This window comes from Bombus huntii, unplaced genomic scaffold, assembly GCF_024542735.1.
Source record: "Bombus huntii isolate Logan2020A unplaced genomic scaffold, iyBomHunt1.1 ctg00000059.1, whole genome shotgun sequence".
Lineage (NCBI taxonomy): Eukaryota > Metazoa > Arthropoda > Insecta > Hymenoptera > Apidae > Bombus > Bombus huntii.
In genome coordinates, this window is record NW_026099320.1 from 197,392 (window position 1) to 215,027 (window position 17,636).

Genomic DNA, 17,636 nt, shown 5'->3' on the forward strand with positions numbered 1-17,636 from the left:
ATGTTGTTCCGCGCTTCCACAGATGGGGTAATTACTTCCCCAGTGCAAATGGTGATGGTTAAGGTTTTTTCCATAAATATTTCCTTTAATTTTCTGATTGTATATCGCCAGGGTATTGTTTCTCATTTACTGCGTCTAATAGAGATCTTAGCGAGTTTAATAAATTTTCTGGTGTTATTGGAATATTTCTATTTTCCTTTATCGGTAGGAATACAATGTATTTTCCAGAATCGTAATTCAATCTTGCTTTTTCTAACATTAAATCTTCATAACGAGGTAACTTTCCCGTTTCCTTCATTTCTAAGGCTCCTTTATCTATCGGATTGCCATGTATATCTATAAATACTACTTTATGGTCATTTACTCTCGCAATTGAGTCTCGGGTTTCTGAAATTCTTAGTTCCGCAATTATCGTAGGTCTCGTGTCCTTTTCTCGTTGTTGAATTAGTTCTGGAATTACAGTGGAGGTCTCTTTTTCGCTTGTTGTATCCGTGCCTTCTTTTTCTCGATTGGTTATTGCTCTATCTGTACTTACATCGATTTCTGCTAATGCTTGGTCTAAATATTTTATGGGGGTTTCTTCTATTGTAAAATGTTTTCGGGTAAAACCCTTTCCTTGATTTTTAGAATCACTGGATTGAGGCAAGACGTGTGGTTTAGCTTCGAATATGGGAGAGTCTTCGGTTGACGTATCTATTTCGAATCTTTTTGAGACAGGATAGCGAATCGGTGAGACTTCCTCTCTCTTTCTGATTGGTAAACAAACTTCCGGAGGTTTCCTAGATAATGCGTCTGCGTTTCCGTTCGCCCTGCCTTCTTTGTATACAATATCAAATTCGAAGTCCGATAACTTTAATTTCCATTTCCAAATTCTTGAAGTAGGATCTTTGATAGAATGCATCCACGCTAAAGGTTTATGATCGGTTACGATGGTAAACTTTCTTCCGTAAAGATACGGTCGGAAGTGCATTGCGCTGTAAACAATTGCCAGACACTCCTTTTCTATGGTAGAGTAGTTTCGTTCGGCGGGATTTAATAGCCTTGAGGCATACGCAATCGGCAAATCCTTTCCGATTGGCCCTTGACTCAGTACACCGCTTATTGCATATCCTGATGCGTCTGTAGTAAGGTTAAAGGGTTTAGAAAAGTCTGGATATTGCAGGATGGGTTTCGTCACTAACGCTGTCTTTAAATTATTGAATGCGTTTTCTTGATTTTCTGTCCATTTAAAGGGAGTATCTTTCTTTAATAGTTGTGTCAATGGTTTCGCGACCTTGGGGAAATCGGGTATAAATCTTCTGTAATATCCTGCTAGTCCCAGAAATCGTTTGATATTTTTCGCCCTCTTTGGTCGTGGAAATTTTGATACGGCTTCGACTTTCTTTGGGTCGGGTTTCACGCCATCCTCACTAATTATATGTCCTAAATAATTCACCTCGTGTCGTAAAAATTCGCACTTATCAGGTTGTAATCGTAATTTAGCTTTCCTCAGTCTTTCCATTAATTTATTAAATTTAATTTCGCGTTCTTGGAGAGACGTGGAATAAATCACTATGTCATCCAGATAGACGAATAGTTCTATTCCTTGCAGACCAGATAATATTGAATTCATCAAACGTTGAAATGTTGCTGGGGCATCTTTTAATCCAAAGGGCATTCTTTTGAATTGAAAATGCCCGTATGGTGTCGAAAATGCAGTTTTGTGGGCATCTTCCTGTGACATACGGATCTGGTGAAAGCCCGATGCCAAGTCAAACGTGGAAAAATATTTTGCACTTCCTAATTGATCCAATATTTCTGTAATGTTGGGTAGTGGGAAGGCATCGCCAATCGTTTTATCGTTCAATTTTCTATAATCGATGACTAATCTCCAGCGCTTATTTCCTTGCGAATCGGGTTTTTGAGCACAATCCATAACGGGGAGTTATATGGAGATATTGATGGTTCCACTACGTCCGTATCTAGTAGTTCTTGGACCTGTCGATTTATTTCTTCTCGATGTATTGGTGGATATCGATACTGTTTAGTATTGATGGGTATATTATCCGTTGTAATTATCCTATGTTCCAGAACTTCGGTTGCTTCCAATGTATCTCCTGGAATATGAAACCTATCTTGATTATTACGAATCAATTTTTTAGCATTTTCCTTTTCTTCTTCGTTCAAATGTTCGAGTCGTAGTAACTCATTTATTTTATCGTATCTACTTTCCTCCGATCTTAGAACTGTATTGCACGCTGTCCTAGGAAGCGGGGTGGGGGGCGGGGGGGATTTTCAAATTCTTTAATTACCATCGTTGGTGTTGTAAATACGTAATCTCTCGAAGTAGTATTTATTACTCTTATGTAACCTTTTCCTTTATGATTCCTCACAACTGCATTACCAAAATAGATTCCCTTGTTCGGCTCGATTCTTGGAATAAATCCCTCTTTTATCTCTGGATTAGCGATATTAACTGAACACGTTATTGAACTTCGCTTCGGTATAATTATTTTTTCTTTACTATCGAAGGGAATATAAATATTTCCCCATCTGATATGTTTTCCCTCATAATCTAAACGAGCCTTACAACCTGCAAAAAATTCGGATCCTAGGATTCCGTCTTGATCGATTAGCAATGAATCATCGACTATGATGAAAACCAACCGGATGGCCCGCAACCTGTATTACCGTCTGCCCTAGGGAGACCAGGCTCGTTGCCGTAATTCCTCGCACTTCGATTGATTCCTTTTCGTCGATGATGGCTGAATCGAGTAAAGCAGGTTTCTTGATAATGTTGATTTCCGATCCAGAGTCTAATAATAAACTCGTCTTAGTCTTTAGATCTGGGGAAACTATTCGTGCAGTTGGGTTCGTTGGGGAATCGTTAAATTTTATTGAAATAATTCGGAGAGGTCGCCTTCCGAATCTGAATTCAACTCCTGATGATTTTCCTTCGCCGGTTGCTTGTGCTTCACTCTTTTCCTTTTGCCTTGAGATTCTGGATTCTCTGTCTGTGACCTCGTTTGGTTGTGGGATGACTCCCCCACAATATTTAGTGGTTGTTCGTTCGATCTTATGGTCGGCATTGCGTTCGCTCTGTCTCTCGTTATGGGTGGTGGAGTCGATCTCGCGGGGGTGGCTGTCCTCGTTCTGTTTGTTGCCGTCGGCGCCGGTCGCCTGGTTGCCGCCTGTACTCTTGGGCGATTCGGCGTATCGTTCCTTCGTGGCTCGCCCCATTCTCCCGAAGGACGTGTTTGGTTTCCCGATGGTCTCGAAGCATAGGGTACGATTAATCCGGCATCTACTCGGGCTTTAAATTTGTAACAGTCTTTCACTAGATGCCCGGGTTTTTTGCAATAGTTACACGTGATATTTTGTCTTGTAGAATTCAAAAAATTCTGCGATGGAGGTAGCGATCTTCGATCTTGGCGGTTGTTCCTGATATTGTTGTTAGTGTTCGAAGGATGTGCGTTGTCGCGTCTGTAATAGTTCGAGGGTGTCGGTCGTTGGGGTCGCGTTCTATCGGTTATTTGTTTCAATTCGTGTGTTGCTTTGACGGCTTGACGATACGCATCTTCTAAAGTATGGTACCCTGCTATTTTTACTCGCACATATACCTCGTTCGGAAGTCCTTTAACGAAAGCTTCTTTCGTTTCCCAATCTATAGTATCTTGGATATCGGGGGATATGATGCCGTAGTCGCCTCTTTCTCCGTCCATTATTGCCAATCTAAGATTTCTAACGCGATCCATATAATCTAATATGTCTTCCCCGGGTCGTTGAAATATCGTTCCTAATTCCCCTTTATATTCGTTAAGAGATTTCTTTGGGCCGAATAGATCCTTTAATTTGTTTCCGAAATCGTTTAGACTCGTTAATTCTGTGTCTTCGATGGCGAGGAGCGCGTGTCCACGGAGCTTATTTACTAACAATTTTACCAATTGAGGTTCTTGATATCTGGAAATCATATTTCGCGCGCGCTCACAAGCTCTTAAAAAGTGGAATACCGATGGTCGATATCCGTCAAACACTGGCACCGATTCGATCGCATCTTTTAGCTTAATTGGCTGGGTATGTCCACTCGGCTGGACCGTCTCTTGTTGCGTTGTCGGCGGCGATACGGGTGTTTTAGGTTCTTGTTTTGTTTTAAGTTCGAATAAGCCGCTTTGTAATTCGGCGAGTTTTGCACTCATATCGCGAAAGTTCGCATCCCATGCTTTAAGCTTTTCCGACAATGTCAAAACCATTTCTTCGTCCAACGATTCCACTACACTCGCCATTGTTTCTTAAATATTTGTTAAATATATATATTAATCAAGATAGACTAACTAAATATTAACGACAAGACATAACTGACCTCGGTGCGAAGGAATAAAGTTATGCTACACGAAATAACTGGTAACACAATACACAAAACATTAACTAAATTAAACGAGACTTACATAAATGCAAGTCACGTATAATCAAAACAATGACTATTGAAATTCGGTAACAATACAATCCATGCTATCACATTAAAGTAGCACACGGTATTGACACACACAATATCATGAAACACAAAACAATATTACAAAACACTACTAAATAAAATTATAGTGATTAACAATTAATTAGTTATTTCAACAACACGTTACTGTTGACATTAAACCAACGCCATACCAAAGAGACACGCGAGCGACCATGTTGAAAAATTCGTCGCGCGCACATACAAATAACAGCCAATGCAATACAATACAGCATCATAATAGGAATGTTAGGTACTAATAAAAAAAAAAAAAAAAAAAAAAACAAGGAAAAGGGGGAGAGAGTTAAGGAAAATATATATAATAAATAACAACTAACATAATTATAACATATTATATATATTATATTATATACAGGGATACAGTATTCGTACAAAGGAACAGATCCAAACGAAAATTATATATATAAAAAAAAATAAATAATATATATATGTAATATCGTGATATAATATATTTACAAGGAATGGATGATACAGATGTTAATCGGACAGAAAAAGACGATTGTTGTTCAACCTGAACTATTCACACCAAACGTACAGAAAACAGCACAACTAAATAATTAGATAACGACTCGACTTTCACAAAATGCAATCAACACTCTCTCGGCAACGCCACTCGCAAACTCTGTTTGTTGATTCCTTTTCTCCCGTCCCTTGGCAACCGCTCGTGGCCAAGATCACGTAGGTCTCCTCTTTCCAAAACTACGCGATCAAAAACAAACGCCTCGGCTCTCGCGACATTCCACGCGGATCACCCGCCAACTCCCAGGCCTCTCACTCACGATACTACATATATACATTAACTATTTTTATATGTGTGTACAGAACTGATGGCGAACTCATCAACCATTTTCTGAACGACGGATGGAACAACATGAATAGCAATTCACACAGTGGAACTGTAAAGTATTTGTACGAAACCAAATACTGATGCTATCCACCTGTAAACAAACAATATTTATAACTATGCATATAATTTTCACTTATGTTCACCACTATATATATATATACTCGAAGACAAGGTACATTTGTGATATTTATTCCTATTGATGATATATACTTATATATTTATAACAATAAAACAAATCTCATTTATACTACTTACCAATACGTACGCATATATGTATGTCGGATCACGATTCGAATTTTGGGCGCGCGACGACTCTTCGTGTGGACTAGCCATCGTTTCACAAAGCCGAGATTTTATTTACACGTATATACAGGTCTATCACTAAGCTTAACAAATAATAAGTACAACTAATAATAAGTCTAACAAACACTAAGACTAATGAATAATACGATCTACGAATAATTAAATTAAATTAAATAATACTATTAGCAATGTTTGAGTTCAAACGAATCCACGGTCACCGGGATAACTCCTTACTAAGCGAAACTAACTTAGACGCAAATGCGATCGTCGAAAATGCTCGATGTATCACTCTCCAAGGCAATCGCAAGAATGCCAGCCTCGTGGTGATTTTTCTCCCTGTACGATTGCATTTTGTTTTCTATACCCGTTTGGAAGCATCGAGAAGGTTCCAAACGCCGTTGCTAGGCACACTCGTTGGAAGCATCGAGAAAGTTCCAAACGCCGTTGCTAGGCAGTTTCTGCCTGGAGTTTTGATTACTAATACAATGTATGTCCCATTGCATCGGCACCTCCGAGGCAACATCACACGTGGCTAGGCCCGCTCTCGAGGCCGCATGCCGCCACAACCACATTTCTCGGAAAACACATACAACCACTCCAGACCTCCGTTAGATAAAACATCCATCCCGTGACCGTGGCTACGTTCAGCGACCGATTCTCACCTCGAACCCAATCTCGCTTATTACAAATCTTAAGCAATTACAACTATAATAAAATCTAGGCTAAGGTACTAGAGGATGTTCCCAAAATTTCCAAGGAAAGGCTTCGGCTTTCCTTTCATCTCCGACATGTATATAATTACAAGCCAAGTAGTATTCATAATATTTATTTTCACTGATAACAAGTACGTAAAACCTAAAATAAATCAAAGGTTTTAACAATAAAAAAAAAACAAAAAAAAAAGAAAGAAAAAGGGGAAGAAGAAAAATAAAGAAGAAAAAAAAGGAAAGAAAAAAAATATAATATTGTTAGGGAAGTGATACATTTACACTGTACATGAGAGTGTGTGTGTAAGGGCCAGAGGGCGTCAAGGCTTAGTGGAGACAAAAGACTGTTGCCAGATGTTAGCAGAATCTAGGATAGTCGGTTGGCGACCAGCGTGCGTGCAAGACGTTCTTCAGAGAGTAATATAGATGTATAACTGTTGTGTGGGAAATATAGGCAATAATTTGTATTCCCAAATCCTCGAATTTCCTTAACAAATATATATAAATATAAAATTTTCTTTTTCTATAAAAGGTTATTACTATTTCTGATAAACTCGAGAAATGAAAACATTATACCATGATACACTGACACAAAGATACACCACACAGAAGAAACTAACAGAGAACGCTTTAAGCTTGGCAAACTTACCGCCCGACGAATTTGCATACACCATAACCAAAACCCAGGACACATGGCTCTGATCGCAGGAGAAGCGATCCATATAGTCAAATGCATTCCGGTACAAGTAAAGGTACGACATACAACAAAATGCTACTCGGAACTACCCGTTTGGCAAAGGAATCGCACCACAGGAACTCCACCCGGACGTGCGCCAAACGTGGCGATATTCAGCACCATCGTCGTTGGCCACGAGCGGAAGCCACGTCATGTTCCCGGCAGAAAATCTGCAGTCTCGAACGCATTGGCGAGAGGAGCAACAGGAAAAACAATCGTCCCTGGAACAGTAAACATCCTGGGAATGATGGACAAAACACATTAACGACAATAGCGAAAAATACCGTATCAAGCTTATGGACTGGTTTTATGGAATTTGGAACTGTCAGTGCAGCAATATTTGGAATACTCGCAATATTTAAACTAATCAAAACAATAATAGATATAGCCGCACACGGATACCAGTTACGTGAAACTTACGAATGTGGAATCGCCCTATTAGGAGCAATATGCGGCTCAGTCACCCACCCGCTACGATACCTCAAAAGAAGACGAAATATCGATGATCAAACAGCACAACCTCAAGGGATATCGATAACACCGGTAGTCACTCAACTACCAACGACATCTACGTCCGCCTTGAGCGAACTCAGAGATACCATCAGTCAAATTTCCTTTGGAAATTTGAACTTCAAGGGCGGGGGTGTCACGTCCCGCGCTCCGCACACGCCGTAACAAGAACAAGAAAACCATTCTATACAAAACACGCGAATAAGGATTTGAATGCACAAACGAACACACGGCACTACGAAACGAAAGGAAGGATTAACAAAACGAGGGCGATTAACGGATCCAACCAATAAACAAAATACATATACACACAATTCAAAATAAACCAGGAAATAAGAATAACTACAAAAGGGGAAAATAATTGAAACGCCAGGAATATATATATATATATATATATATATATATATATATATATATATATATATATATATATATATATATATATATATATATATATATATATATATATTAAACTATTAGTTAAACTATTAGTTTTTGACTTCATGTATACTTTTATTTCATAAATTGATAATATTGTATTTATTGCATAGTATTGGAAGCACTGTCTCTAATATTTACTAGGTTATTACATGTTCGGCATATATGTTTATACTTATATGTAACTGTCCAAATTGATTGATTGAAATATATTTATATATATATATATATATGCGTCTAAAAAATTTATTGTAGCTGTGTATGTGGACGACATCCTCGTGTTTGGGACGAATGAGTGGATTGAGATATTCAAAACTAGGATTAAGGACAAATTAGATGTTAGAATGCTAGGCGTAGACACTCAATTTCTGTCCATCCACCTGAGTAAGCCAAACAGCACCACTGTAGTATTCGATCAATCTGTACAGATAGGTCAAATGCTGGATCTGTTTGACATTACTCGTGAGGTTGGGGTGGTGGGAGTGTCGACACCGCTAGCTAGAGAATGCGAGGCTGGTTTTGATATTGAACGTGATGAGCCTCTCGACAGTAAATTATATGAACAAGCTGTGGGGCACATAATGTATGTAGCTACTGTAAGTCGTCCTGATGTTGCGTGTGCAATAGGGAAACTAAGCCAAAGATGCGCGAATCCGACTGTATCCGATTGGAAAGCAGCGAAGCGGGTATTCAGATATTTACTAAAGACCAAAGACTTGAAGTTAGTATACCAAAGGACCGGGCAACCTCTGAAGGTGTTTTGCGACTCGGATTTTGCGGGTTGTACGGTAGACAGGAAATCCAGGAGCGGGTATGTGTTCATACTCGCTGGTGGTGCGATATCCTGGCTATCCAAAAAACAACCGATTATAGCTCAATCGACGTGCGAAGCGGAATTTGTGGCAATGCAGGAAGCAGCAAGGGAAACAGTGTGGATTTCTTTACTGTGAAAGGAATTGGGTCAACTGTCATATTGCCATCGCCCCTGCAAGATATTCTGCGATAATATCGGAGCTATTTCATGGTCAAAGGACGAAATAGTTGCTGAGAGTTCTAAGCACGTCCAAGTGCGCTACTTTTACGTTAAGAACTGCGTATCGAGGGGGATACTAGATTATACTTATGTACCTAGTCCTGAGAATGTGGCTGACATTCTCACCAAAGGCCTAACTAGGATTAAGACCCAGCAATTTACCAAAGCTATGGGGCTTGTAGAAACTAGCGATCAAAGGGGAGTGTTGAGAAATGTTAAGTTGGTATGATCGCTGCTTACTACAAGCTAAGTTGGTACGACTTCTAACGACGCTCTTTTGTCTTAGAAGTCGACCACGTTGTTCTATTGACTTGGAGATTCCTGTGTGGTAAGACGTGTTATAAGACTGAAATATATTGGAGAAAACGAATCTAAGTGAATCGTTATTTTATAAACCCAAAACTTTATTAAATAACAATCAAAGCCATGTGTCCTGGGTTTTGGTTATGGTGTATGCAAATTCGTCGGGCGGTAAGTTTGCCAAGCTTAAAGCGTTCTCTATTAGTTTCTTCTGTGTGGTGTATCTTTGTGTCAGTGTATCATGGTATAATGTTTTCGTTTCTCGAGTTTATCAGAAATAGGAATAACCTTTTATAGAAAAAGAAAATTTTATATTTATATATATTATATTTTTTTTCTTTCCTTTTTTTTCTTCTTTTTTTTCTTCTTCCCCCTTTTTTTGTTTTTTTTTTATTGTTAAAACCTTTGTTTTATTTTAGGTTTTACGTACTTGTTATCAGTGAAAATAAATATTATGAATACTACTTGGATTGTAACTATATACATATATGCGTACAAAATCCACTTCTACATGTTAGATATAATAATATAACAATACTACGTAGATTAATACACAATAAAATATCCTTTTACTCCGGTTATATTTATTACTAACTCTCAATTAATCTATCTTAATTATTTTCTAACCACTTTCTATATTTATCAGCTATTTTATTTCTTTTTGTTAATCTGCGAAATCCATGCATGTACACTTCCTTGTATGGTGATTGATTGTTCACGAGGTAAGTTGCACTTTCACTGTTTTCGTTATTCGTTGAACTAACACGTTTTACATTCAAACAGTAATTGGAACACTCGTAATAAACTTCTTTTCTTTTTCCAAGTTTCCGCTATCTGTGTCATTCGACGAACACTGCCACGCCTCCACAGCACCGTTATAACATTTAGCGATGCTGCTCTTTGCATTAAGGCAATTGAAGTTAATTCGTTCGTTTATTTTCAGCTGGTACATGGTGTCCCGCAAGCAGGGAGCCATATCATATTTTGCATGTAGACCTTCTTGTTTGATGATTACTTGTTTACAAGGTAACTTTCACTTCCCCTCTTTTAATTATTTATTGAATCGACACGTTGTATATTCAAACAATAATTGGAGTACACATAATAATTTTCCCTTTTTCTTTTTAGGTTTTCGCTATCTGTATTATTCGACGGACAGTGTTACACCTCCTTTTGATTTATCCATAATATAGTTATAACATTTAGTAACCTTGTATTTTGCACTGAGACAATTGAAACTAATTTATTCACTTATTTTAGGTAGCTGTCATACATTGTGTTCCAAGAACAACGATCCATAACCTATACTTGCACGTACACTTTCTTGTATGTTGATCACTTGTTCACAAGGTAACTTTCACTTTCACTAGTTAATTGTTCATTAAGTTAACACGTTTTATATTTAAGCAATAATTGAAACACGTATAATAATTTTCCTTTTTCCTTTTAGGTGTTCGATATCTGTATTATTCGACGAACAGCACTATAACATATACTACCGCACTACGTTGCCCACTGAAATCGCTTTATTCATTGCTTATTTCGATTATGCGCTAGTTTTAACTTGTTTAAATGCACCGTTCGCGGAATCCCTTTTACTTCGATCTTGACGTTTTGGTTCTGCAAGATTTCTAGCACTTTGTATGGTCCAGTATATTGATCGGAGAATTTTCCTTTACTGGGTTCTTTTAGTAAATATATCGAATCTCCTATTTTAAAATCTTGGGGGTTGATTCGTCGGTCGTAATATTCTTTTGATCTTAGTTTGGATTTTATCAAATTTTCTCTCGCCATTCGTTGTACGGTGTTAATTTTATCGAACAGATCTTCGAGATATTCTGCGTAAGTTGGTTCCATGTTCTCTTCGATTATTACTTCACCAGTAGGTTCTCTGGCTAGATGTCCAAAAACTAATTCGTGCGGGGAGAATTTCGTTCCTTCGTGTACAGAGGTATTATAGGAAAACATAGCTAATTCTACCCATTCGTCCCAATTTTTGGAATTTTCAATGTATAATTTGAGATATTCTATCAGCACGTGGTGAGATCTTTCGATTGAACCGTTACTTTGTGGATGATATGCCGTCGTGGTATATTGTTTGATGCGGAATCTCTTTGCTACTTTCTTCATTAGTGAGGATGTAAAGTTCGTTCCTTGATCAGTGAGAATAGCTCTCGGTGACCCGAAACGACAAATAAATCGCTTTACAAAAACGTCCGCTAAGATAGGCCGAGAGGCTGAAGAGATTCCTCCTAGTGGAATCCCAATTGAGTATTTTGTTAATAAGTCTTGGATAGTTAATATATATTCGTTTCCCTTTTGGGTTTTTGGTAATGGACCTATAATATCCATACTAACCTTATCGAACGCTTTACCTGGTGTGTCTGTAAGTACCATTGGTTGCTTTGCTTTTATTCTTGTGAGTTTCTTCAATTGACATTCCTTACATGTTCTTACGTAATCTTGAATTTCCTTTTTCATATTTTCCCAATAGTAATGTTGTCGTATTCTTTGATAAGTTTTTGTTATTCCTTTGTGTCCTGCTACGCTTGATTCATGTTTTTCTCGTATTATGTTGTTCCGCGCTTCCACAGATGGGGTAATTACTTCCCCAGTGCAAATGGTGATGGTTAAGGTTTTTTCCATAAATATTTCCTTTAATTTTCTGATTGTATATCGCCAGGGTATTGTTTCTCATTTACTGCGTCTAATAGAGATCTTAGCGAGTTTAATAAATTTTCTGGTGTTATTGGAATATTTCTATTTTCCTTTATCGGTAGGAATACAATGTATTTTCCAGAATCGTAATTCAATCTTGCTTTTTCTAACATTAAATCTTCATAACGAGGTAACTTTCCCGTTTCCTTCATTTCTAAGGCTCCTTTATCTATCGGATTGCCATGTATATCTATAAATACTACTTTATGGTCATTTACTCTCGCAATTGAGTCTCGGGTTTCTGAAATTCTTAGTTCCGCAATTATCGTAGGTCTCGTGTCCTTTTCTCGTTGTTGAATTAGTTCTGGAATTACAGTGGAGGTCTCTTTTTCGCTTGTTGTATCCGTGCCTTCTTTTTCTCGATTGGTTATTGCTCTATCTGTACTTACATCGATTTCTGCTAATGCTTGGTCTAAATATTTTATGGGGGTTTCTTCTATTGTAAAATGTTTTCGGGTAAAACCCTTTCCTTGATTTTTAGAATCACTGGATTGAGGCAAGACGTGTGGTTTAGCTTCGAATATGGGAGAGTCTTCGGTTGACGTATCTATTTCGAATCTTTTTGAGACAGGATAGCGAATCGGTGAGACTTCCTCTCTCTTTCTGATTGGTAAACAAACTTCCGGAGGTTTCCTAGATAATGCGTCTGCGTTTCCGTTCGCCCTGCCTTCTTTGTATACAATATCAAATTCGAAGTCCGATAACTTTAATTTCCATTTCCAAATTCTTGAAGTAGGATCTTTGATAGAATGCATCCACGCTAAAGGTTTATGATCGGTTACGATGGTAAACTTTCTTCCGTAAAGATACGGTCGGAAGTGCATTGCGCTGTAAACAATTGCCAGACACTCCTTTTCTATGGTAGAGTAGTTTCGTTCGGCGGGATTTAATAGCCTTGAGGCATACGCAATCGGCAAATCCTTTCCGATTGGCCCTTGACTCAGTACACCGCTTATTGCATATCCTGATGCGTCTGTAGTAAGGTTAAAGGGTTTAGAAAAGTCTGGATATTGCAGGATGGGTTTCGTCACTAACGCTGTCTTTAAATTATTGAATGCGTTTTCTTGATTTTCTGTCCATTTAAAGGGAGTATCTTTCTTTAATAGTTGTGTCAATGGTTTCGCGACCTTGGGGAAATCGGGTATAAATCTTCTGTAATATCCTGCTAGTCCCAGAAATCGTTTGATATTTTTCGCCCTCTTTGGTCGTGGAAATTTTGATACGGCTTCGACTTTCTTTGGGTCGGGTTTCACGCCATCCTCACTAATTATATGTCCTAAATAATTCACCTCGTGTCGTAAAAATTCGCACTTATCAGGTTGTAATCGTAATTTAGCTTTCCTCAGTCTTTCCATTAATTTATTAAATTTAATTTCGCGTTCTTGGAGAGACGTGGAATAAATCACTATGTCATCCAGATAGACGAATAGTTCTATTCCTTGCAGACCAGATAATATTGAATTCATCAAACGTTGAAATGTTGCTGGGGCATCTTTTAATCCAAAGGGCATTCTTTTGAATTGAAAATGCCCGTATGGTGTCGAAAATGCAGTTTTGTGGGCATCTTCCTGTGACATACGGATCTGGTGAAAGCCCGATGCCAAGTCAAACGTGGAAAAATATTTTGCACTTCCTAATTGATCCAATATTTCTGTAATGTTGGGTAGTGGGAAGGCATCGCCAATCGTTTTATCGTTCAATTTTCTATAATCGATGACTAATCTCCAGCGCTTATTTCCTTGCGAATCGGGTTTTTGAGCACAATCCATAACGGGGAGTTATATGGAGATATTGATGGTTCCACTACGTCCGTATCTAGTAGTTCTTGGACCTGTCGATTTATTTCTTCTCGATGTATTGGTGGATATCGATACTGTTTAGTATTGATGGGTATATTATCCGTTGTAATTATCCTATGTTCCAGAACTTCGGTTGCTTCCAATGTATCTCCTGGAATATGAAACCTATCTTGATTATTACGAATCAATTTTTTAGCATTTTCCTTTTCTTCTTCGTTCAAATGTTCGAGTCGTAGTAACTCATTTATTTTATCGTATCTACTTTCCTCCGATCTTAGAACTGTATTGCACGCTGTCCTAGGAAGCGGGGTGGGGGGCGGGGGGGATTTTCAAATTCTTTAATTACCATCGTTGGTGTTGTAAATACGTAATCTCTCGAAGTAGTATTTATTACTCTTATGTAACCTTTTCCTTTATGATTCCTCACAACTGCATTACCAAAATAGATTCCCTTGTTCGGCTCGATTCTTGGAATAAATCCCTCTTTTATCTCTGGATTAGCGATATTAACTGAACACGTTATTGAACTTCGCTTCGGTATAATTATTTTTTCTTTACTATCGAAGGGAATATAAATATTTCCCCATCTGATATGTTTTCCCTCATAATCTAAACGAGCCTTACAACCTGCAAAAAATTCGGATCCTAGGATTCCGTCTTGATCGATTAGCAATGAATCATCGACTGTGATGAAAACCAACCGGATGGCCCGCAACCTGTATTACCGTCTGCCCTAGGGAGACCAGGCTCGTTGCCGTAATTCCTCGCACTTCGATTGATTCCTTTTCGTCGATGATGGCTGAATCGAGTAAAGCAGGTTTCTTGATAATGTTGATTTCCGATCCAGAGTCTAATAATAAACTCGTCTTAGTCTTTAGATCTGGGGAAACTATTCGTGCAGTTGGGTTCGTTGGGGAATCGTTAAATTTTATTGAAATAATTCGGAGAGGTCGCCTTCCGAATCTGAATTCAACTCCTGATGATTTTCCTTCGCCGGTTGCTTGTGCTTCACTCTTTTCCTTTTGCCTTGAGATGCTGGATTCTCTGTCTGTGACCTCGTTTGGTTGTGGGATGACTCCCCCACAATATTTAGTGGTTGTTCGTTCGATCTTATGGTCGGCATTGCGTTCGCTCTGTCTCTCGTTATGGGTGGTGGAGTCGATCTCGCGGGGGTGGCTGTCCTTGTTCTGTTTGTTGCCGTCGGCGCCGGTCGCCTGGTTGCCGCCTGTACTCTTGGGCGATTCGGCGTATCGTTCCTTCGTGGCTCGCCCCATTCTCCCGAAGGACGTGTTTGGTTTCCCGATGGTCTCGAAGCATAGGGTACGATTAATCCGGCATCTACTCGGGCTTTAAATTTGTAACAGTCTTTCACTAGATGCCCGGGTTTTTTGCAATAGTTACACGTGATATTTTGTCTTGTAGAATTCAAAAAATTCTGCGATGGAGGTAGCGATCTTCGATCTTGGCGGTTGTTCCTGATATTGTTGTTAGTGTTCGAAGGATGTGCGTTGTCGCGTCTGTAATAGTTCGAGGGTGTCGGTCGTTGGGGTCGCGTTCTATCGGTTATTTGTTTCAATTCGTGTGTTGCTTTGACGGCTTGACGATACGCATCTTCTAAAGTATGGTACCCTGCTATTTTTACTCGCACATATACCTCGTTCGGAAGTCCTTTAACGAAAGCTTCTTTCGTTTCCCAATCTATAGTATCTTGGATATCGGGGGATATGATGCCGTAGTCGCCTCTTTCTCCGTCCATTATTGCCAATCTAAGATTTCTAACGCGATCCATATAATCTAATATGTCTTCCCCGGGTCGTTGAAATATCGTTCCTAATTCCCCTTTATATTCGTTAAGAGATTTCTTTGGGCCGAATAGATCCTTTAATTTGTTTCCGAAATCGTTTAGACTCGTTAATTCTGTGTCTTCGATGGCGAGGAGCGCGTGTCCACGGAGCTTATTTACTAACAATTTTACCAATTGAGGTTCTTGATATCTGGAAATCATATTTCGCGCGCGCTCACAAGCTCTTAAAAAGTGGAATACCGATGGTCGATATCCGTCAAACACTGGCACCGATTCGATCGCATCTTTTAGCTTAATTGGCTGGGTATGTCCACTCGGCTGGACCGTCTCTTGTTGCGTTGTCGGCGGCGATACGGGTGTTTTAGGTTCTTGTTTTGTTTTAAGTTCGAATAAGCCGCTTTGTAATTCGGCGAGTTTTGCACTCATATCGCGAAAGTTCGCATCCCATGCTTTAAGCTTTTCCGACAATGTCAAAACCATTTCTTCGTCCAACGATTCCACTACACTCGCCATTGTTTCTTAAATATTTGTTAAATATATATATTAATCAAGATAGACTAACTAAATATTAACGACAAGACATAACTGACCTCGGTGCGAAGGAATAAAGTTATGCTACACGAAATAACTGGTAACACAATACACAAAACATTAACTAAATTAAACGAGACTTACATAAATGCAAGTCACGTATAATCAAAACAATGACTATTGAAATTCGGTAACAATACAATCCATGCTATCACATTAAAGTAGCACACGGTATTGACACACAAAATATCATGAAACACAAAACAATATTACAAAACACTACTGAATAAAATTATAGTGATTAACAATTAATTAGTTATTTCAACAACACGTTACTGTTGACATTAAACCAACGCCATACCAAAGAGACACGCGAGCGACCATGTTGAAAAATTCGTCGCGCGCACATACAAATAACAGCCAATGCAATACAATACAGCATCATAATAGGAATGTTAGGTACTAATAAAAAAAAAAAAAAAAAAAAAAAACAAGGAAAAGGGGGAGAGAGTTAAGGAAAATATATATAATAAATAACAACTAACATAATTATAACATATTGTTACGACCGTTCGCGGAGAGACGCGGTCGCGAGGAAAACGCGTCAGCGAGAGGCGTAAATTCTCGCTACGATTCGGTGAATCGACGCCGCGAAGTAGTCGTTCCCCTGTTTCGTTTAGGATAACAGAGGTGGTTGATATGAATATGACACAGTAGTAAGTTATATTTCACCGTTTATTCCACAACTTATGACGAGGATAGTTACACTGATGCGTATGTACGAGATGAGTGACTGAGTGATCTGCGGGTGTGTATACCCGCTCGAAGGATGTTGACCGTTCGAAGGATGCAAAAACAGTACTCTTGGAAGACGATGCTGTCTCGGAGGAGAGCTAAGGATGAGTGTGTCTAGCGCACGGGACTTTCGGATTGGTTGGTGCCGATGTTATTTAGGAGAGTGAGGGAATAGGCTTCGTTTTTAATTGGTTAAACGAAGGGTCTTAACCGCCCTCGAGAGAAAGTTGTTAGTGGGAGGAAAGTTGCAGCGTACGTGACAAAAACTGACTTTCCCTTGTTAAGCCGTGGTAGACAATAGTCTCTAGAAATTCCTCCGAACCAGATGTTTGTTTCGTTTGAAGGACCTTTTCCAGGAAATCTATGTGATTTATGGAAGGTCCTTGACATCATGGAAGATACGCTGCGAGTATCCGAAGACATCTGGTTGCCATATTGCCTGCGGTGTGTGGCCTCGGCTAGGTAGAGTGTTACGCGACGTAACACATATTATATATATTATATTATATACAGGGATACAGTATTCGTACAAAGGAACAGATCCAAACGAAAATTATATATATAAAAAAAAATAAATAATATATATATATGTAATATCGTGATATAAT

The 17,636-nt window shown here is 38.8% G+C and overlaps 1 protein-coding gene across 1 annotated transcript; it reads right to left on the reverse strand.

The window, feature by feature from the left end:
* Nucleotides 1–2,858: 2,858 nt before the first annotated feature.
* Nucleotides 2,859–16,233, reverse strand: LOC126875855 (uncharacterized). The gene is made up of 2 exons (XM_050638752.1): nucleotides 14,954–16,233; nucleotides 2,859–3,000 (listed from the first exon to the last, which is right to left on the reverse strand). Exons 1-2 carry the CDS (start codon nucleotides 16,213–16,215, stop codon nucleotides 2,874–2,876), a joined length of 1,389 nt encoding a protein of 462 aa, XP_050494709.1. The 5' UTR covers nucleotides 16,216–16,233; the 3' UTR covers nucleotides 2,859–2,873.
* Nucleotides 16,234–17,636: the final 1,403 nt, after the last annotated feature.

Bases quoted from the DNA above. Each gene is read 5' to 3' on its own strand.
- LOC126875855 (XM_050638752.1), bottom strand. From the start codon at position 16,215: ATGGCGAGTGTAGTGGAATCGTTGGACGAAGAAATGGTTTTGACATTG. The intron at 3,001-14,953 runs GTCACAGACAGA...CAACCAAACGAG, and splicing joins TCATCCCACAACCAAACGAG to GTCACAGACAGAGAATCCAG.